The following is a 20,816-nucleotide window of genomic DNA, read 5'->3' on the forward strand; positions in this document are numbered from 1 at the left end:
GACCCAGAATCATAGACACCCCTGATCCAGAGCAAAAAGAATTTCTCATACGGTGAGAGGTAAGGGTCTACGTTAATTTTGTAACGATCCCATTAGAATTTAAGAAGTATTTAATCCTTTCCCTGCCACGGTGGGCACTGTTGCTTGCCTAGCTGGTCTGATTCCTCCTTTCTCCTTTCCCTTCCGGCCTGATTTTGTTCACGTGGTCACCCCATATCCTGGCCTCTCTTTTGACTAAAGCGACACTGCTCCCTCCCCAGCTCCCTCCAAGGGAAGTCCTGATTGGTCTGAGTTAATCACGACAAGTCCATTCTCCTCATCAGTGATTGGCTAAAGGATCCAGCCTAAGCCAATCACCAGACGGCCTTCCCTTCTCAGTGCCTTAGATCCAGAGGAGACATGGCCTGACTGGACCAGCTGGGCTGAACGAAGGACATACATCCCCTGGTTGACAGATTTTCTCTACCTCCTACTAGATGTGACCAAATAAACATGTTTTTCCGAAGCTTATTTGTTTGTTTGGTTGGTTTGACAGCCCTCTTTTGACAATGAGAGAATGGAGTCAGAGGATAAACCAACGTGCAGAGGAGGGCAGAGCTGGTAGGGAGACGGACTGGAGCCTTGATCATGCTCTGCCTGCAGGCTGCATTACCTCTGAACTTCCTGTTACATGAAGTAAGATATTCTTGTATCATTTAATCTAGTTAGAGTTGTGTTTTCATTCACTGGGGACAACATGTGAATTGTTTGTTTACCCAGTGTCTGCTTGATGATTTTTTCTTTAAAGTTTATTTATTTATGTTGAAAGAGAGAGAGAGGGAGAGAGAGAATCCCACGCAGGCTCTGTGCTGTCAGATGCGTGGCTCAAACCCACGAACCGAGAGATCATGACCTGAGCCAAAACCAAGAATTGGACGCTTAACCAACTGAGCCCCCCAGGCACCCCTAGCTTAGCTATTAACAAGCTGAGTTTGGGGACCCTGGCAGCTTGTTTAGTGGCCACAGATTCCTGCCACCCAACATACTTCTCCTCTGAACGTGACTCAGGCCTCCTCCATCCAGAGATGGAGTCCATTTTTTCACCTTGAACCTGGTCTGGCCTTGGACTTGCTTCGGCAAACAGAAAGTGACAAAAGTGATATTGGAGTGTAGTTCTTTGTGGGGGGGCCTTGCTGTTTCTGTCCTGGCCCTCGTGGGATGCTGCCCTGAGCCTGCCATATGAAGAAATCATGTAGACCACAAGAGGGAGACGATGCGTGCAAAACTGAGCTGCTCTAGCCAGCAGCCTACGTCAGCCGGCCGCCTCTTCAGTGGGACCATCTTGGACCTCCAGCCCCGAGGAGCCTTGGCCGAAGGCGGCTGCGTGAATAAGCCCAAGCGAAAGCGGCCGAAGCACCACCCAGCCAACCACGAAATCACGAGAAATTGTGCATCTTTGTTGGTTTAAGCCACTGATTCACACGGCCAAGGCCGACCGAAACCAATGCTATTTAATTAAACCTCCTGAGCTTCTGTTTCTTCTTTGTCAAAGGGGGAATAATAACACTTTTTTTTGTTTTGTTTTTGCATGGCTGCTCGTGCAGATTAATTAATGCAAAATACATGAAGTGTGCGAGCAGCTAACACTGCAGGCCGGCACCTTGTAGGTGCTGAATGGTAGCTGTAAAGATTGCTGTTACGCAAACTTTTTAAAGTTAACACTTTCTTCATCCTCAGATTTTATTCTTCAAGGTTATATCCCGTTTCCTTTGACTTCACTTTGTTTGAGCAGCCTTCCTGGCAGCTTACGAGACTGGTCCCCTCCTAACTACCTTGCTGTGACTTATTCCCCTGTTTTATTCATGTCCCTCCCAAGGTAGTAACACAGATGTGCTCTGATCAGTGCCTGAGACAGTGTGACAGTTACTGCCTTCCACCCCATAGGTGCTGTGACAGTTCTGTTCCTTTATTAACCCCCAGGGGGCGAGTCAGGCCTCCTTGCTCAGTTGGTGCATTCCCACTCTTACCCTCAGCTAAGTGTTGTTGAGGCTCAGGCTTCCAATGCCCTGCCCTGAGCTACGGCCGTGTCAGGCTTCCCGCCTCTGAGCTTATGCAGGTGTTTTCTTGGAACTTAAACACAGGACTTAACATTTAACCTGGCAAAATTTCTTGTGAATCTTAGCACCGCAGCTGGCCAAGGTCATTTTAGTCTTACATCTGTCATTTGCTTCTTCCCTCGGTGCATCTAGATGAAATGATTATTTCTTACATGTTTTGTCCATATACATATATATCGATATATATGCATATATTGATATCGATATATATATATACATATATATATGTGTGTATATATATGTATATATATATGTATGTATACACACACACACACACACACATCAGTTACTAAAAAATAATGTGCCACGGGACAGAACCAGGGAAACAGCCTCAAGGCACACCACAACATACCTTCTCTGAGCCTGGTACAGAGTCATCAAATATGACATTACCCGTTCTGATTGCTTTGACAGAGCTTCGCACGTTAATTCACGGCCAGATGTGCCCCGCGGCGGTACACTTCCCTGTCGTCCACGTGGGGGTCTATATGGGCTGTAGGATTCTTTGCGGAAATCAGGATACACATGTGATAACGCTGTCCCGAAAAATTCTTTACTGAGTAGCCAGACCACAGTCGGTGTCTTTTCTGTTTTACCTGCTCTTAGAATATCAAAACCCTGTAGTAGTGATTATACAAGATATCTTCTTAGGCCAATGGTAATGGATAAGGCAGTAAGTCAATTTACCCGCTTTCATGGTTTTGAGAAGGCAAAGGGAAAGAAAGAAAGAGCGTTTTATCCCAGGAGAACCTTCGCCTTGACCTGATAGCCCAGACATCTGAGCGGCTGAGCGCAGCCTCAGTGGCCCCAGGGTGCGTGGCTCCCGCGGAGCGCGCCCGCCTGCCCCGCCCCCGCCTGCCCCGCCCCCAACCCTCCCGCCGAGCCGGGCGCCGCCGGGGGAGGGGGCGTGGCCTGCCCGGCGGAGCCAGCGCGCACGCGCAGCAGGGAAGGGGCGGGGCGCCTTCCCCGGAAGCGCCGCCTGGGCGCCACGTCCGCGCCCAGCGCCCCGCAGCCGCCGCCCCGGCCGGGACCGGACCGGAGCGCCATGGGCCCCGCGGGCGCGCGTCCCGGCTCCCCGCCGGCGCCACCGCTGCTGCTGCTGCTGCTGCTGCTCCTGCTCCGGGCCGAGCGGCCGCGGGGCGCCGAGCTCACCTTCGAGCTGCCCGACAGCGCCAAGCAGTGCTTCCACGAGGACGTGGAGCGGGGCGCCAAGTTCTCCCTGGACTACCAGGTGAGGCCGCGCCCCCACGGGCGGCACTGCGGGCGGGCCGGGAGGCAGCGCTCTCGGCCCGCCTTGTCCCGCGTGTACTCGAGCACGGCAGTGGGGGCGGGAGGTGGGTTCGTGGTCGTACTCCCCGCTTCTCCAGGGTTTACAGGCGGAGGCGGGGTGAGCGCAGGGGTGGGGACAATGCGCAGTGTTTACCAACAGGCAGTCCTGTTGTGGCCATATGCTGCCGCTCCTGCACTCCCGCCTCCTCCCACAGACCGCCCGGCGCACGGGTGGGGACTGGTCTCGGGTGAGGGATCTGCCCCGGAGGTTGAGTGGGCAGATCTGGGGTTGGGGTGCCAGTGGGAATCCTCCCCAGACGGCCACCTGCCCGTGGACACCTGCTCCCAGGCATTCCCGGGATGAGGTGGCGGGCAAGCAGGAGTGAGGCAGGCCCTTCATGGGTCCTCTCTGGCCAGAGCCACTGCAGGAGGCTTGTGCCTGGGGACAACATGGTGTGGGATGGCCTCTGGGTCGCTGGTATGGCCACTTTGACATCTCTGTGGACCACATGCAAATTGTGTCTGGGTTAACAGCCCCCCCCCCCCCCCCCCCAATCACTAAAAACCGGTCATTATGAGGCTGGAGGGGCCTGGGAGGTGGTCTGGTCACTGCTAGGGCAGAATGCCCTGTCAGAGATGGTCACCTTGATTTTGGCACCTCCAGCAGCAGGGGGCCGACCACTTATAAAGGAAATCCTCCCATCTGCGCAAAGAACTTTGGAAGTAGATGTAGGCCGCTGACTGTGTCCCTTGATGGACGTTGGTTATAGCTGATGACCACCTGTGTGATTTTGCCCAATGCCCATCTTGTCACTCTTATGTTTATAAAGAGTTTGAACTGTGTCATTCCCAAGGACCCTCCCACCTCTGATGGCCACCGGGTCTATGAGCACTCTAATCTGTATTTGCTTTTTGCATTTGATCAGTAATAATACTAACATTCACTAGACCCGTCTGGCAATTTACTTGATCTCAGAGCCTCAGTTTCCTCTTCTGTAAAAGGGGAAGGATTAAGCTCATTTGCAGCACAAAACCTTGGGAAGTCGGGCAGACGGGCATTCAAATCTTAGCCCTGTCCCTTTCTAGCAGTGTGGCCATGGCGGATTTACTTAACCTCTCCCAACCTCAGTGTCGTCCCCAGGACGACCGAGAGCATCCCAGCACCTGTTCTAGGAAGTTCACGGTGGCCGGTCGGCATTGCACGTGCGCTGGTTGCCCCACTGGTAAAGCAGACGGTGGGTGTCTCTCTGGTTGTCAGGTCATTACCGGAGGCCATTATGACGTGGACTGCTACGTGGAGGACCCCCTGGGAAAGACCATCTACAGGGAAACCAAGAAGCAGTACGACAGCTTCACGCACCGGGCCGAGGTCAAGGGCGTTTATCAGTTTTGCTTCAGCAATGAGTTCTCCACCTTCTCTCACAAGACCGTCTACTTTGACTTCCAAGTGGGCGACGAGCCCCCCATCCTCCCAGACATGGGGAACAGGGTCACGGCCCTCACCCAGGTGAGTGGACGTCGGCGGCCGAGGGCCGGGCTCCGCCTTCAGCCCATTCCTCCTCCCCTCGGGTCCGGTCCTGGCCGGCACTCAGTCGCCCCGCCCCCAGCTCCCGGCCTGCGTGGCTCAGTGTTGGCCTCACCTCCTCCTGCGTTGCAGTCCTAAAGGACACGGTCCCCCTTGTGCTCTCCCTCTGCGTTGTTTCGCCAGATCCTCTGGAATTTCCGTGTTCCCAACGGCCTTTCAAACGGCATTGCTTGGGAGGCGTCCATGCCTGCCCCCCCCCCCCTGCATGTACAGCGTGTGTGCGTCATCAAGACCGAACGCCTGCTTCGTACGGTGTGTTGTCAGGGCCACGTGAGCTGCGACAGCCACGTGTCGGTGGCTTAACCCTGTGGCAGATCTTTTCTCACTCAAGCGGTAACCTAGGTTGGTGGAGAGCTTTCCTCCAGGGACTGACGTAGGAATCCGGGGTGCTGTCTGGTGGGCTCCCTGCTCCATTCCTCTGGGCTCTGAGCGGACTTCCTCCGGAAGTCCCGCCTGCTTCTTCAGACCCCCGGCCCGGGGGTCACTCGCCGCACTTCTGCTCAGCCCGTCGTTGCCAGGTGTCCCACGGCCCCCTGGATGCTGGGAGGGCTGGCAGAGACAGTCGGCTTGGGCAGCAGACTCGCAGCCAGGGCCCCACACACTCTGGAAGAGAATCGGGGATAGATGGTCGTGCGTGGGCTCTCGGGGCCAGTGACAGACTGAGCCCAGGCTCCTTCGTCAGTCTCCCTCCTGCCCCTCACGCGCAGTGCAGGCTCTCGGCTTCCTGAGGCCCGCCCAGCAACCCGTGCCCTTTACCCTGGTATCCCCTGCCCCCAGTCGTGGCGTGTGGCACAGACTTGCCACATGACTGCGTGGCGGGGCCCAGGGGACCCCGCAAGACAGGATTGACCGTCGGGGCTGCGCTGCTCCTGATCCCAAACCAGAGCGTCTAAGTCTCCAGCAGGGCCAGGTCGCCTTCTGGGCGGCCTCTCGGTGGTCACATGGTCACCCGCTCCCTTCCTCTGTGGCTCTGACCGTGGGTTCGTCTGCCCTCCCTGAGCAGATGGGGGTTACCGCCACCCAGTCCGGGGTGTGGCCTGGCCACGTACGGCTGTTGCAACGTAAGTTTATTAAAATGAAATTAAAAACTCGTTTCCTCGTTGGCTGCGTAGCCACATTTCCGGGGCCCAGCAGTCACGGGTGGCCAGTGGCCACGCGTGGCAGGTTCCGCCAGACGGCCCTGGTCTGAGCCTGGCCGCGTGACCTGTGGCGTGTCCTGGGTAGGAGGTCTCACAGCCCATACTCTTGGGAGTTCTGTGGCTCACCGACGAAACAGCCTCCGTGCTGAAGATGTGGTAACTCTGGAAGCGGAGCCGAAGGTCTCCCCCTCTAACCGGTGGAAGACAGATCGGGTAGAGAAAAGGCTTAATGGTGGTCACTGCGATCGAGAAATCCTTTCCCGGAGGCTTAGAATTAGATTTGGTTTTCTTGCAGGAAACTGATTACACACCCCCTTCTGCGTGGCCGGATCTCCTGTTTTCTCCTGCCCAGCCTCCAGAGGGAGTCCCTTCCCCTGGTACCTCTGACCACCCCGCCCGCCCCCACCCCCAGCCTTGAGCACCATCTGTCTGTGTCTACACCTGAGAGCCTGGCTCCCGTGTGGCGGGCATTTCCTGTGTGCTGGTGCCTGCTGGCGGCAGGCTGAGATGTGTGGCCATGTCAGTTAGCCACGGGGCGCTGTGGTCAGAGCTGTGGTTTAAGGGACGGCTCTCGGGAGGGGCCGGCAGGTGCACGTCCCTCCCCAGACCTTGTTTTCTTGGCGTGTCTTGGATCCCCCATTGGCCCCGGCTCTTTTCTCACACCCCCTGCCCCCCCTCCCCCACCTCTTCCAGCACAGCGGTGGGCCAGAGGCCATGTTTTCTGGCCCCTGAATCCAAACTCTGATGGAAGAGCGGGATCCAGAGTGACCAAGGTCCAGGCCGGGGCTGAGGCCACGGGGACTTGTCTCCAGCTTGGCTCCCAGCCTGACCAGGCTCCCAGGAGAGGGCAGGGGCCGGGAGGGTGCCCCTGGGGCGGCCGAACTTCCTGAGAGTCCAGGCAGATCCCAGCAGAGGCTGAAGGTTTTCCAGCGGAGGTCAGAGGCCCCGGGCCGCTCACTGGTGTTCCAGGGAGGATTAAAGGTTCTCCTACCTCTGCTCTGAGGTCAGCTCGTGCTTCCCTGGCTCCGAGCTCTTGAAGTCTGTAAGGACCCGAGTGCTCCTGTCCGTGGGGGCCCCGTGGGGTGCAGGCTGGGGGACCTTGCTGGTAGTTGCAGGCTGCAGACTGGAGCATCGCCAGGCGGGACAGACAGGGTGAGACGCTGGTGTGGCAGCAGAGGAAGGGGATGGTCCCGGGAGGGGGACGGATCGGGGTGTCTCCAGGGAGCAACTGTCACAAGACAGCAGTGACCAGAAACCCCGGGAGGCTCCTGGATTCCAGCCAGGGAACCAGCCAGGGCGAAGCCACATTCCAGCCCACGGGGCCCAGGGCCCTGAGAAAACAGGGTTCTTGGAAGCAGAAGGGATTCCGCAGGGTAGGAAGCAGGCTGGACGGGTTTCCTAACGGAAAGCTCGTGGTCACGGGCCGTGCACTGGCACAGGCGGGGGTCCCAGTGTTGGGGACGTAGTGTGCCTTTCTGGGCAGGGGGTGCTTCGGGGGGGGGTGTGTGCATCATGTGCTGTGTTGCCCCCGGGTCCCCGTGGCCTTGATGCTGGGAGAGCTACGTTCCCGCCCGTTGCTGCTTTACCCTCCGGGACCTGATCTGAGATCTTCCTGTGAAGCCACCGCCTCCCTCTTCTCAGAACCGCGGTGCCGTCTCTGGCCTGTGGGTGGGACACGGCCTCCGACGTGGCGCCTCGCACGGCGGACCCGACGTGTCCTCTGCCTCGGGCCTCTGCACCTGTGACTTCAGGGTCCTCCCTGTCTCTCTTCCTCTTCCCTCCCTCCTTTTCCAGTGATTCTGGGCCCTGGGAGGAGCCTGCACCTGCCGACCTGCACTGCTGAGCCCCCCAGCCAGGCCCAGGGCCCAGGGAGCGCCCGCTCCGAGTCTCTGAATGAGCGTGGGACGGACCTAAGCGTAGAGGGTGGAATTCTAGCCCGGAAACCCACGTGGGCCCTTTGCTTGTGCTTAAAGGCAAAGTCTGTGTGTGCATGCATAGTGAGTGTGTGTGTGTGTGTGTGTGTGTGTGTGCAGGTCCCACAGGTGCGCATGCCTACGTGTGCGTCCCTGGCCCCCGCTGATCTCAAGGACACCCCGAACCTGCTTGTGGCGGGGCCCTCGGTGCCCATGTCTGTCCGCGCTCTGCCCTGTCTTGCCCGCAGAACCGCAGTGACCAGTGCAGCTGGACTAGAGAGGCTTCCAGAAATGCCGTGTCGTGATTTGGCCTGGACACGGGCTCGCAGAGTAGCCTGACCCCACGCCGCGGCCTCCTTCCTAGCCCTTATCCGCTGTTCATTCTGTGATGGCGGACGCGCCTTCGTGAGCTCCAGAAGCGTCACCTGAAGAGCTGGGGCGGGGGTGGGGGGCGTCAGCGCCTACGAATGCCGCCGTGCGTCCGGCAGAGGTCTGTGCCCCTGGTGGTCCTGTTGTGGCCGGCATTTGGAGCCGGTTGACACATCAAGGAACTCCTTGGTGTCAGGAGCCCTTCCAGGATCAGGTGGCCGCTTCTCAGCGTCTGACGCCTGTAGGTACGAGCCGCCTACCAAGTGTGGGGCAGGTGACGACGCCGGGCGCCAGCCCGAGATGACAGGGTGTGCGGGTGTCCCCGAGAAAGTGGGTTTGTTACCTGGATTCTGCCCTTTGAGCTGCTGCCCTGTGGAGCTCCCCTAATTCCACCTGGGTGGCAGTGACCCTGTCGCTTCCTGTCCGGGTGGCACTTTGCAGCTCTTCCCATGGACCCGGGTGACAGCAGCCGCCCGCGTGTCCACAGGAAACCGTAGCCCAGGCGGCAGACCAGTCATCGGGTGGACACGATACGTGGCCTTGGAAACACCGGGGCCGAAAGGAGGCCTCGTCCTCCCTCGCGTGGCCTGGTGTGGCCCCTGCCGTGGCCCGGAGTGAACAGCCCGTGAGGCAAGTAAGGGCGACGTTGCTTTTTGGCCACAGTCTCCTATTTGCCTCCCGGAAACAGTTCCATTTGTGACACAAGGGTGGGTGTTGGGGGTCAGTCAGGCGGTGGCTCCGTGGCTCGGTCTCCCCTCCCTTCCTGCGCTCACGGTGTGGACATTTCACCTCTGCGCTTTGGGGACCGAAGCAGGTGTCTCCGGGACGCGTTGCGAGCTTCTCTGGCCTTGTTGGGATAGAATCTTCTAGGTTTTGGATAAATGCGTGTCCTAGGTCACCTGTGAGTGAGCCTCATGACCACCGCGGGCTTGTGACTCCCTTCGTGGCGTAACCGAGCGTCCGAAGCGGACCACGTGCACCTCAGTGCCGCAGGCGGGCGGTCCGGGCCATGCGGGTCCCCGGGCTGGGTCGGGGTGAGGCCGGGGATCAGCTTCCGCGCTCGCCAGACTGTTGGCGGGTTCGGGTCCTTGTCGGCTGTTGTGCCCCGGCCCCCAGAGACCTTCTCTGGTCCCCGCACGTGCCTGTGTCCTCTAGGCTGGCCGCTGGAGCTCTGCTCCCTTTCAGCGGCTCCTGTGGTCAGGTCAGGTGGTGGGGTGGTGGCCGTGGCGTGAGGGTGGCCGTGCAGTGTGACCTAGTCACAGCTCATCGTGTCGCGGGAGTCGGGCAGGTGTGGGGGAGGGGGAAGGGATTCAAGGTTCTGCCTCAGTACGTGGAGCCGGGTGAAGGGGGTCCCACGTGAGCGTGTGTGTGTAAGCGTGCGCGTTCATATGTGCGGTCGGGTGTGTGTGCATACACGAGAGGGGTGTCTTCCTGTGCCTGTGTGTGTACAGGAACAGGCCCCCACGACTGTGACTCACGTCTCTGACCTCGGGCGGGTCACACGGCCTCTTGGAGCCTCAGTTTTCTCATCTGTGTGCGGGGCCAGCGGTCAGTCAGGCCTCCTACCAGCGGGGTGGCGATCCCCGCCCGCCACTGTCCCGAATGTTAGGTGAGACCCCAGGGCTGCGTTCGAAGGCCTAGGCCCGGGACTCAGACACGTGGGCTCCGCTCCTGACTCCGCCACCTCCTAACCGGAGCCTCGGGTGCCGGCGGCTCAGGGTCGTGGCCCGGGTGTCAGCGTGGGCCGTGTGCGGGTTGCGCGCTCCTCTCGGGGTTAGAACGTGACTGCTCTTCTCCCGCCCAGATGGAGTCGGCCTGTGTGACCATCCACGAGGCCCTGAAGACGGTGATTGACTCCCAGACGCATTACCGGCTCCGCGAGGCCCAGGACCGGGCGCGGGCGGAGGAGCTGAACAGCCGGGTCTCGTACTGGTCTGTCGGCGAGACCGTCGCCCTGTTCCTGGTCAGTTTCAGCCAGGTGCTGCTGCTGAAAAGCTTCTTCACGGACAAGCGGCCCGCCCCCCGGGTGGCGCACTCCTAGTCCCTGCGCCCCGCCCCCAGCACGGAGCTGCCCTCCTAGGTCACGGGCTCCTGCTGGGCCGGAGGCAGAGCCGCCCGGGGAGGGGCGGTGGGGGGGGCGGGCACCGAGCTCCCAGGCGCCCGCTCCCAGTGTCCCGGCGGCCGGCGCCCACAGAGCCCGGTGACGGGGACGCATCTGACTGCGTTACGTGTGCGACGCCGAGAAGAGCGAGTGGTCAGGCTGAGACTGGCCGCTGTGCAGGGCCACAGGAAGTGAGCCGCGTCTGGCCAGAGGAGGCCTCCTGGGGCGGCTCCGGGCGCCCCCTCTGCCCCATGGTGCCCGGGTCATCCGGCCCGTGTGTGTCCAGGCCTCTGTGCGGAAGGAGGGCTCTTTAGTCTGCTTCCCTCTGTGTCTGGAGATGCTGGGCCCCGGGGCGGGCGGCTTTGCAGAAATTTCCCGTCCCGGGTGAGCAGAGGTGCCCGCCGTGGAAGCGGGAGGAAGCCGGTGGCCGTTGCCCTCGGTCGGCTGTATCTCCCCGGAGGCAGCGCGTGGTTTAATAAAAACGAAGCCTGAGCACCGTGGAGACCTGTGCCTTTATTTCTTTGCCCTGAAGCAGCTTACAGACGCATGGGGGCCGTGGGCGCCCGTGCAGACGGCGTGATGGAGCAAGGCTGCCCTCGCGGGGTGTGCGGGGTCTGTGCGCAGGCGTGCGCAGACTGTGGGCAAATCTCCCAGGCGAGCGGAAGCAGTGACTAGGGACTTGGTTACTTTGTTGCCTCGGATTTGGGAGGTCACTGAGGAAGCAGCGTCATCATGTGGTCCGGACAGAGGGGCCGAGAACAGGGAGAAGACGGGGAGTGGCTGTGCTACGTGCCATTTCAGCAGCCACGGCGTCTGCTTAAAACCCAAGTCAGACCATGTCATTCTGGGTCACCACCTGCCCGTGGCTCCACAGGTCACTCGGGTCACGGCAGAGTCCTCGCTGTGGGCCGGGAGATCCCGCATCATCGGCATACCGGCTGCCCTGCTCCCCTCTCTCACTCCACCCAGGTCTCCTTGCTGTTCCTATCACACACTGGGCCTTGCCTCTGCCCCAGGGCCTTTGCACATGCCGCTTCCAATTAGAACACCATCTCTCTGACACCTGCATGGCCTCCTTTTGGCTAGATGTCACATTAGCAGCAAGATCTACCCTAACGACTCCATTCGAGATGGCAGCCTCTCACCTGCCCCGGCCTCCTCGTCTCCCTGTCCTTGCTTTTCTTCGAAGCTAGTTTTGTCACCACTGACACATACGTGTACTTGTCTGCTTATTGTCCTTCTTACGCCACTACATGTAAACTCCATGCCGTGTCCTTGGTCCCTAGAATAGCGCCTGCCACGTACTAAGGTCTTAATACATTATTCGTTACTGAATGTATAGCGTTGCCTGTTCGTAAGAAGTTAATGCATTACTGATCACATGTCTCCGTAATAGCTCCCGAAGGAAGATCCGATGTTTGCCTTAAAGTACCTCTACCAAGAAATCCGTCTGGCAGGTGTGAACGCGTCGTGGGCGAGGTGCGCTGGAACACGTCACGTGGAAACGAAGCTCCGTGAGGCTTACTTAGCTTAGTTGAAAGATAAATACTGCTTATCTGTGCCTATGTCCCTGATGGCATTTCCTCTCCCGTATTTAAAAAATTAATGCCCCGCTCAACTTAAAGCAGGACAGAGGTGGGGAGGAAGGAAATGACAGGTGTTGCCGATTCCGCGAAGTGAGGGTCAGAACAGAGCTCTGGGTACACGGAAGCCCCGGGGCGGGCAGCCCGGGGAGAGGCCGCCGCCCTCTGACCGTGTAGGTGGGTCTGCAGGTGGAGGCGTGCGTGTGTGTCTTCCAGCCCCGCGTGAGACCACGTGAGTGAATGTGCCCCGCGCAGCGCTGGGCTCAGACCCGCCGATTCCCTCTTTCGTCACTCTCCAACAAGACGAGTAAATAAACCAGACGTAATGGTACCTGAGAGGCTTCGAACGTCAAAATCTAAATGTGAAAACGTACAGCCAGCCGTTCGCGGCGTTCCTTGCGGGGCGGACGTTCAGCAGCTTGCAGTGGCTTGTCACCGGATGTCCCTGCCCGTGTGCTGGGCTCGTGTGACGGGCCCTTGGTTCTGCCGATCACGGACAAGCCTTGCAAAACTTGATGGGAAACAGTTGCCTGCCTGAGGCCAGCGAGGGCGGCAGAGCCCAGACGGGGCCATTCCGCTTTCTAGGAAGCTTCTGCGTGTCCGGGGGTTCGTGTGAGAGACCCAGGGGCTACAGGAGGAAGTGCCCCGCGTGTGAATTCCCAGAGGGCACCTGGCCTGCTGGAGAGGAGGCCGCTGCTGCCGCGACTCTCGGGGGCGCCCACAGACCACGCTGTTCACGCTCCCTCTTGGAGTGCGAGGCCACGGTGGTTTTAACAAGTCACGTCTCTTACTAGTCGTGTCCCTCGCGGAGGAACGAGGCCCAGGTAGGTGAGGGGGCTGGGGGACAGGGGTCCCAGCTCTGCCGGACAGCCTTCAGAAGGGCGTCTGGCTTCTCCCGTGGCTGGCCCTCGCAGAGCATCTATGTGAGCTGCGTGTCCTTTTCATTCTTGACTTGTCATATTTTAGGCAGTTGAAGTATTAACTGTAGTCTCTCTAATTCGCCACACAGGGCAGCTCATCTTAACGGGACTGGTTCTCAGGCGGGTGCGACCCTGGGGTGGGGGGACTGCGTGTGTGAAGCGATCCTCGGTTTGTGCGTTTTACAGCCAGCGCTCACGGACGCGCTGGGTGTATTGCACTCGGACCGGCAGCTGGAGGCTGCACAACAGGGGAGCGTGTGCGTGTGTGTGTGCGCGCGATATGTGTGTGCGTGTGCACGGTGTGTGTCTTAGTTTGCGTGCGTGTAAGCACGTGTGTGGTACGCGTGTACAGGCGTGTGTGTAAGAGTAGGCTGACACATCCCGTGCCCTCTTCAGGGCGGTGACCTGGCGAGCGGCCATCCTCCAGACGCGGCCTGCAGGGACTACGGAAGCAGGCAAGGCGCGAGCATCCGAGGACGCGTTCTGTGCCCGCGACCTCGGGGAGGGGGAGCAGCGTGTGGAGGAGCGGGAAGGGGCCGGGGCCGGGCCGGCACTGACGAGGGGACTTGGAGGACGGACCGAGGCCCCGTGCCCGCCTGTCCTGCCTGTCGGCCCGAGGCCACCAGGGCCCCCCGGAGGTCAGGAAGCCGGGACCAGCGGCCCGAACGGCGAGCCTGTGGGGCGAGGGCACGGCAGACCCGACTGGCGAGCGGCTCATGGAGACGGGTTCCAGCTGTTCCTCTTCCCTGCTGTGTCCCCGCTGGTACCCGGGGCGGGGGGTTAAAGTGCCGTGTGAACAACCTGTCAGGTCCTGCTCTGCGCTGCGATTGTGCGTCCGGGGCGCCCTCCTCCCTCCTCGACTCTCCGGGAAGACGCCGACCAGGGCCTGGCCTTGGCTTCTGGTCGTGCACGTTCCCAGGCCCGGGGAGCCTGAGCGCGCAGGCCGGGCAAACAGGCCCCGAGGGTCGCACGAAGCCAGGCGACACGCCGTGGTGGGGGGGTCACTAAGGAATCTCCTCCTGAAATCGTTGTTGCGCTATATGCTAACTAATTTGGGTGTAAATTTAAAAAAAGTAAAAAATAAGATAAAAGGACATGTAGCCAATTAAACAGAAACTCTCAGACAAAAGCATGAGCTCCAAGTACATCTCCTTTAGCAGACGGAGAGACGCGGACATTCAAAAAAGGACCAAAAAACCTTGCCAGGAAAATACGCAGCAGACGAGGAGGTGACGACCCCGGCGTCTGGCAAAACCCCGTGCAGGCCATGTGTCCCCCAACAGGAGAGTGACGCGCAATTGTGACACGGTGACACGTGCACGCGTCCGCCTCCGTCCCCGGGTCCAGGCTCAGCTGCCGAGCCCCTTGTGGTTCCCCGAGCGATCGGAGCACCGGGAACCGCTTGTTCCGGAACTTGGTCTTGACCCCGGGTTCCCGACACGGCGCTCCTGGATCCTTTGTTCTAACGCGGCTGGGGATTTAAGAGATAATCCTAATCGCGGCCACCGTGGAAGAAATCACCCTCCGCTCTTCCCGTGAGCAAACCCAAGTGGAGACGCTTGGTGTGTGTCCCCTCATTTAGCGCTCCAAATGGCTTTCTGACGCGGGGACTCTCAACATTCCCGTTTTACAGTGGGGAAACCGAGGCACGGATCATTTACTCGGGTTTTCCCAAAGCCGTCCGGCTAGTACCGTCCGGCTAGTAAGAGTAAACTGAGGGATGCTCTTTACTTCTCTCAAGAGGCTCTGAAAGATGAATGGCTTAGTGAAACCCATTCCTGGCGAAAGCTCCGGATACAGGAGTAGTTGGTCGGGGGTGAGGAAGGGTCGCAGGGGAACGTGGCTCAGGCTGGAGCTGCTGATTCTGTCCTTTGTGAATGTGGTGCCACCGAGGGGGGGACGTTTCTTCCAGACTGTATGTGTATGAGAAACGGAGACACAGACACGACAGGACTTACCGTGGGTTTGCCGTGAGAACTGACTCTCACGCTTACGGACGCTGAGAAGTCCCTGCGTCTGCCAGATGCGAGCCGGCGAAACCAGGACAGCCAGAGGTGGTATTTGGTCTGAGGCCGAGGGGTCTGTGGTGGGAACCCGGGCCCGAGTCAGAGCCCGGGAACAAAGAGCCTGACGTCTGCGGGCGGGGGAGGACGGGTGTCGGGCTCGAGCAGAGGCACAGTCACCCTTCGGCCCAGTGAGCGAGGTACCGGGCACCGGGCGTGGAGTCGGGCGGGACCCCCGGTCCAGCCGCCCCTGGCCGTGTGCGGCCGCTCAGGGTGACCCACTGCTGGGCTGGGGGTCTTCCGTCTGCGGTGAGAGTGAAGTCCCCGAAGGGAAGTGGCGCGAACGCACATTGTTCCCAGTCGGCGCTGCTCCAACTGCTGTGTTTAGTTCCTTGATGACTTTTCCCGGAAACACTCAGGGCATTTCCTTTTCTGAGGCCTGCCGCGATATGAGGAATGACCACAAGAGGTCAGGATGGAAACGCCAGTAAGGCTCACCTTGGCTCTGAGGGCTGGGCAGGTTCTCAGCGCAAGGAAACGCGTCTCTGCAGAAACTCCGCTCAGAACCTCCCAACGAAGGCACTTTTCAATTCTCCCACTTGAAACTGGGATGATGCACGTTTGCTGCGGCGAATAGTCACATCAGAGAGTAGCTTGGGTGCAGCTGGAGGTGTGGGAGGAGGTAGAGGAGGAGGAGGAGTTGATGGAGGAGGAGGAGGTGGAGGCAGAGGAGGAGGAGAAGGCGGAGGAGGAGGTGGAGGAGCAGAAGGTAGAGGAGGTGGAGGAGGAGGAGGAAGTAAAGGAGGTGGAGGAGGTGGAGGAGGAGGAGGTGGAGGAGGAGGTGGAGGAGGAGAAGGCAGAGGAAGAGGAGGTGGAGGAGGAGGAGGAGGTAGAGGAGAAGGAGGTGGAGGAAGCGGAGGAGGAGGAGGTGGAGGAGGAGGAGGAGGAGGTGGAGGAGGAGGAGGAGGTGGAGGAGGAGGAGGAAGTAGAGGAGGTAGAGGAGGAGGAGGTGGAGGAGGAGGAGTAGTTAGAGGAGAAGGAGGTGGAGGAGGAGGAGGTGGAGGAGTTGATGGAGGAGGAGGACGTGGATGTGGAGGAGGTGGAGGCGGAGGAGGTGGAGGAGGAGAAGGAGGTGAAGGAGGTGGAGGAGGTGGAGGAGGAGGTGGGTGTGGAGGAGGTGGAGGAGGAGGTGGAGGAGAAGGCAGAGGAGGAGGAGGTGGAGGAGGAGGTGGAGGAAGCGGAGGAGGTGGAGGAGGAGGAGGAGGAAGTGGAGGAGGAGGAGGAGGAGGTGGAGGAGGTGGAGGCAGAGGAGGAGGAGAAGGCGGAGGAGGAGGAGGAGGTGGAGGAGCAGAAGGTAGAGGAGGTGGAGAAGGAGGAGGAGGTGGAGGAGGAGGAGGAGGAGGAGGAGGAGGAGGTGGAGGAGGAGGAGGAGGTAGAGGAGGTGGAAGAGGAGAAGGAGGTGGAGGAGGAGGTGGAGGAGGAGAAGGCAGAAGAGGAGGAGGTGGAGGAAGCGGAGGAGGAGGAGGAGGTGGAGGAGGAGGAGGAAGTAGAGGAGGTGGAGGAGGAGGAGGTGGAGGAGGAGGAGGTGGAGGAGAAGGAGGAGGTGGAGGAGGAGGAGGTGGAAGAGGAGAAGGCAGAGGAGGCTGAGGTGGAGGAGGAGGTGGAGGAAGCAGAGGTGGAGGAGGAGGAGGAGGTGGAGGAGGAAGTAGAGGAGGTAGAGGAGGAGGAGGTGGAGGAGGAGGAGGAGGTAGAGGAGAAGGAGGTGGAGGAGGTGGAGGAGGAGGAGGAGGAGGTGGAGGAGGAGGTGGAGGAGGAGGAGGAGGTGAAGGAGGAGGAGGTGGAAGAGGAGAAGGCAGAGGAGGTGGAGGAGGAGGAGGAGGTAGAGGAGGTTGAGGAGGAGGTGGAAGAGGAGAAGGCAGAGGAGGTGGAGGAGGAGGAGGTAGAGGAGGTGGAGGAGGAGAAGGCAGAGGAGGTGGAGGAGGAGGTGGAGGAGGAGGAGGAGGTGGAGGAGGAGGAGGTGGAAGAGGAGGAGGAGGAGGTGGAGGAGGAGGTGGAGGAGGAGGAGGAGGTGAAGGAGGAGGAGGTGGAAGAGGAGAAGGCAGAGGAGGTGGAGGAGGAGGAGGAGGTAGAGGAGGTTGAGGAGGAGAAGGCAGAGGAGGTGAAGGCAGAGGAGGTGGAGGAGGAGGAGGAGGTAGAGGAGGTGGAGGAGGAGGTGGAGGAGGAGGAGGTGGAAGAGGAGAAGGCAGAGGAGGTGGAGGAGGAGGAGGTAGAGGAGGTGGAGGAGGAGGTGGAGGAGGAGGAGGAGGTGGAGGAGGAGGAGGTGGAAGAGGAGGAGGTGGAAGAGGAGGAGGTGGAGGCAGAATGACATCAGTAAGAAAGCAAATCCTGGGGCGCCTGGGTGACTCATTGTTATGTGTCCGATTTCCCCTCATGATCTGAGGTTCATGACTTCGAGCCCTCCATCGGGCTCTGTGCCGACAGCTCGGAGTCTGGAGCCTGTTTCAGATTCTGTGTCTTCTTCTCTCTCTGCCCCTTCCCCGCTCTTGCTCTGTCTCTGTCTCTCTCAAGTAAATAAGTAAATAAACATTGGGGCGCCTGGGTGGCTCAGTCGGTTGAGTGTCCGACTTCGGCTCAGGTCATGGTCTCACAGTTTCTGGGTTCCAGCCCCGCATCGGGCTCTGTGCTGACAGCTCAGAGCCTGGATCCTGCTTCGGATTCTGTGTCTCCCGCTCTTTCTGCCCCTCCCCCCCCCCCCCCCCCCCCCCCGTGTCTGTCTCAAGTATAAACACACATTAGAAAAGGCACTCATTTGTGCATCCACGGATTCACCGAGCCACGTGATGACAGGGGTCCAGGCTCGAGGCAGGGCATGGCTCGGGGAAGCCAGGACTTGGGCTGGCCGGAGCGCGGGGGCGGGGACACAGGTGCGCGAGGGGCAGCGAGGATGGAGAGGCAGGTGAGGGCCAGCAGAACAGTCTAGGCCACCGTAAGAGAGGGTTGGGCTTCATCCTCGGAGGGCTTTTAGGGACAGGCTTTGGGAGGGTCACTGGCTCCCCCTCGCCAGGCGGATGGAGGAGAGTGGTGCACCCTGTGTGGAGCGCCACCTGCCGTCCCAGGGGGCTGGAGAAGAGGGTTGTGGGCGCTCGTTGGCTCCTGCTCCCTCGCCACACGCCGACAGGGACGTCATACCTGCCCCAGCACGGGCTCATCTCCACGCGAGAGGCTTGTGTCCTTCTGTCTCAGGGATGAGCAACCAGAGGCAGGAGCTCGTGATCGATGCCAGTGGTTCTTGACGGGGAGAACCGTGACCCTGGGGGGACACTTGGGGGCTGCTCCCTTGGCAGTGTCTGGATGTACTTTTGGTTGTCACAAGTGGGGAGGAGGCATCCGGGGGCGGGGGTCCAGGATGCCACTGAACATCCATCCGGCAGTGCAAAGGCAGCCTCCACAGCAAAGCCGTGGACCCCAAAATGCCAGGGGTGCCTGGGTTGAGAAGCCCTGGGTCTATCCGAGGATACAGGATAAAAGGGAAGAAACACTGGGGAAAACACACTGAAAATGGAAAACGCTTACCAACAATGTTGGCATGGGGCAGATAAAAATTGTGACCGAACGTGTCATTGTCACATTAAAAACAACGAAGTCATTGCCTCTACAAAGATTTTGAAGCAGAGATACAAGCTGTGAAACTAGCGTAAAAGGACTAACCTCAAGTGTCTCTGACACGCAGACACAGGTAGGGGGGTAAAGTCGCCTATTTGAAGGTAAAGCGTTGGCCGGCTCACAGAGCCAAGATCTCGCACGGTCTACACGGCGTGTGCAAGTTGTGGCCCGCCAGAAACGCCGCCAGAGCCCCCGGTTACCGGCAAACTTGGGAACGGAAGGGTTGGCAAAGGGGCACCGTGAGGATAAAAACAAACGTGAAAAGGAAGTGATGCTCACAGCTTTGAGACTAGAAGCAGCTCCTCTCTGCTTCCTGCTTCCTGCCCAGCAGTTTCCAGAGAGGCAAACACTTGAAGCCTTGGCTTGGGCGGGGGTCCTTCTACTTATGATACAATGTCCAGAAGGAGAAGGAAGGGAGTCCCGCTGCACGGATGTTTAGATTGTCTCACGGTAAAACCCGTGTGCGCGCTATAAAGAGAACCCAAGACAGACTGGGAGAGACTCAGGTTGCAACTCGTAACCATAAGGACAACAGTCCCAGTGAATTGAGTAATCCATTCGGTGATCACTTATTGAACACCTGTGTGCTGCGCACTGCTACGCGCTGGGGAGGTACTAACATAGAAACAAACTTCCTGCCCTCGTGAAGTTTACGTTCTCCAGAACAGTCTCGACACAGACGACCCAGTAAATACGTGAGGTCAGGTCGCGATGGTGCGGTGAGGACAGGTGACGTGGGGTGTGCGGTAATGGAGTGAGACAGGAATTAGTGGGGCTGGGTTCAAGGATAGGCTCACTGACGAGATGGCGTTTGCACGGGAACGTTCCAGCTGGAAGAGCAAGTGCAAAGGCCCTGAGGCAGAGTTTCAGGGCACGTTTGGGGAACATCGGAATAGAACGATAGGTGTGCCAGTGAGCAGGGGGGCTAGCGGGACAGCTCAGGAGACCGTCTGGGTCACGGTGAGACTACGTTCTTTATGCACAAGTGAGGCGGGAAGCCAGCACGGAGGTAGCATAGTCAAATTGTTCTTCTGCAGTTCTGAGTTTTAAATGTTCTTATTTTGGAATGATTATAAGTTCACGGGAAGTTGCAGAAGGAGCACAGAACAGCCAAATCCGGAGCCCCTGATGACACCCCGTGCTGGTGAGAATGTGGAGGAGCAGAAAGTCTCGTTCGTTGCTGGAGGGGATGTGGTGCGGCCACCCCGGGAGACAGCGTGGCGGTTCCCACAAAACCCCACACGTGACCCAACGCCTTCGCGGCTAGGCATTAACCCCGAGGAATAGACAAATCGGGTCCACGCGAGAACCTGCGCACGACCGTCTGCAGCAGCTTTAGTCGTAATCACCAAAACTCGGGGCAGCCAAGATGCCCTTCCGTGGGTGATGGATAAACTCTGGTCCATCCAGACAACGGAATATCATTCGGCATCAGCGGGAAATGAGTGGAAGAAGCCAGTCTGAAAGGCTACCTGTTATGTGGTCCCGACCACGTGACGTTCTGGGAAAGGCGAAACCGTGGAAACATACAAAGGTCAGTGGTGGCCGGGGTGGGAGTAAAAACACTCCATGGGGTCGTGACGGTGGGTTTATGCAGGTAGCATTTGTCTAGCCTCCTAGAACGTGTAATACCACCGGGAGCGAACCCCAGGGTAAACCGTGGATTTGGGGTGGTGACAGTGTGTCCGTGTGGGCTCGTCCTCCGTAAAAGTGTAGTCAGTCTTGCCGGCGAGCGTTTTGATGATGCGGAGGCTGCGTGTATGTGGAGGCAGACGCATGTGGGGAATCTCTGTTTTCCTCTCAATTTTGTTGTGAACCTAAAATTTCTAAAAAAAAAAAAAAAAAATCTCAAGAAAAGTAGTTTTAGGAGAGATCTGATATCCGCTCCTGTCCGTTTCTGTCAATGGTAACGTCTTAGGTGATGACCGGAAAGTTCCGGAACCATCAGTGCCATGTGTCCTATCCCACACACAGCTCCACGGAGCCACCACCACGGAGGTCTCCCCGCCGGAGCCCCTTGTACCACTGCCTCCCTCCACCGTCCCTAACCCCTGGCAACCACTTACCTGTCATTTTGAGGGTGGTCCATAAAGGGAATCATGCAGTTTACCGAGATCGGCCTTTCTCACTCCGTGTAACGCCCTAGAGACTCCCGAGGTTGCCGTGTGGCAAGGG

General features: G+C 59.1%; 1 protein-coding gene across 3 annotated transcripts in view; it reads left to right on the plus strand.

The window, feature by feature from the left end:
• The first annotated feature begins 3,057 nt into the window (after positions 1-3,057).
• TMED3 (transmembrane p24 trafficking protein 3) overlaps positions 3,058-20,816 on the plus strand; it is a 95,094-nt gene continuing 77,335 nt past the window's right edge. For 2 of the 3 annotated variants that reach the window (XM_045058708.1, XM_023254795.2), the window contains exons 1-2: positions 3,058-3,327; positions 4,624-4,872. In XM_045058708.1, coding sequence (XP_044914643.1) covers positions 3,142-3,327; positions 4,624-4,872 — 435 coding nt within the window. In that variant the 5' untranslated portion in view covers positions 3,058-3,141. Of the gene's footprint in view, positions 3,328-4,623; positions 4,873-10,175; positions 10,973-20,816 lie in introns of those variants that run through there. The other variant, XM_003986765.4, reaches the window with a different exon arrangement.

This window comes from Felis catus, chromosome B3, assembly GCF_018350175.1.
Source record: "Felis catus isolate Fca126 chromosome B3, F.catus_Fca126_mat1.0, whole genome shotgun sequence".
NCBI lineage: Eukaryota > Metazoa > Chordata > Mammalia > Carnivora > Felidae > Felis > Felis catus.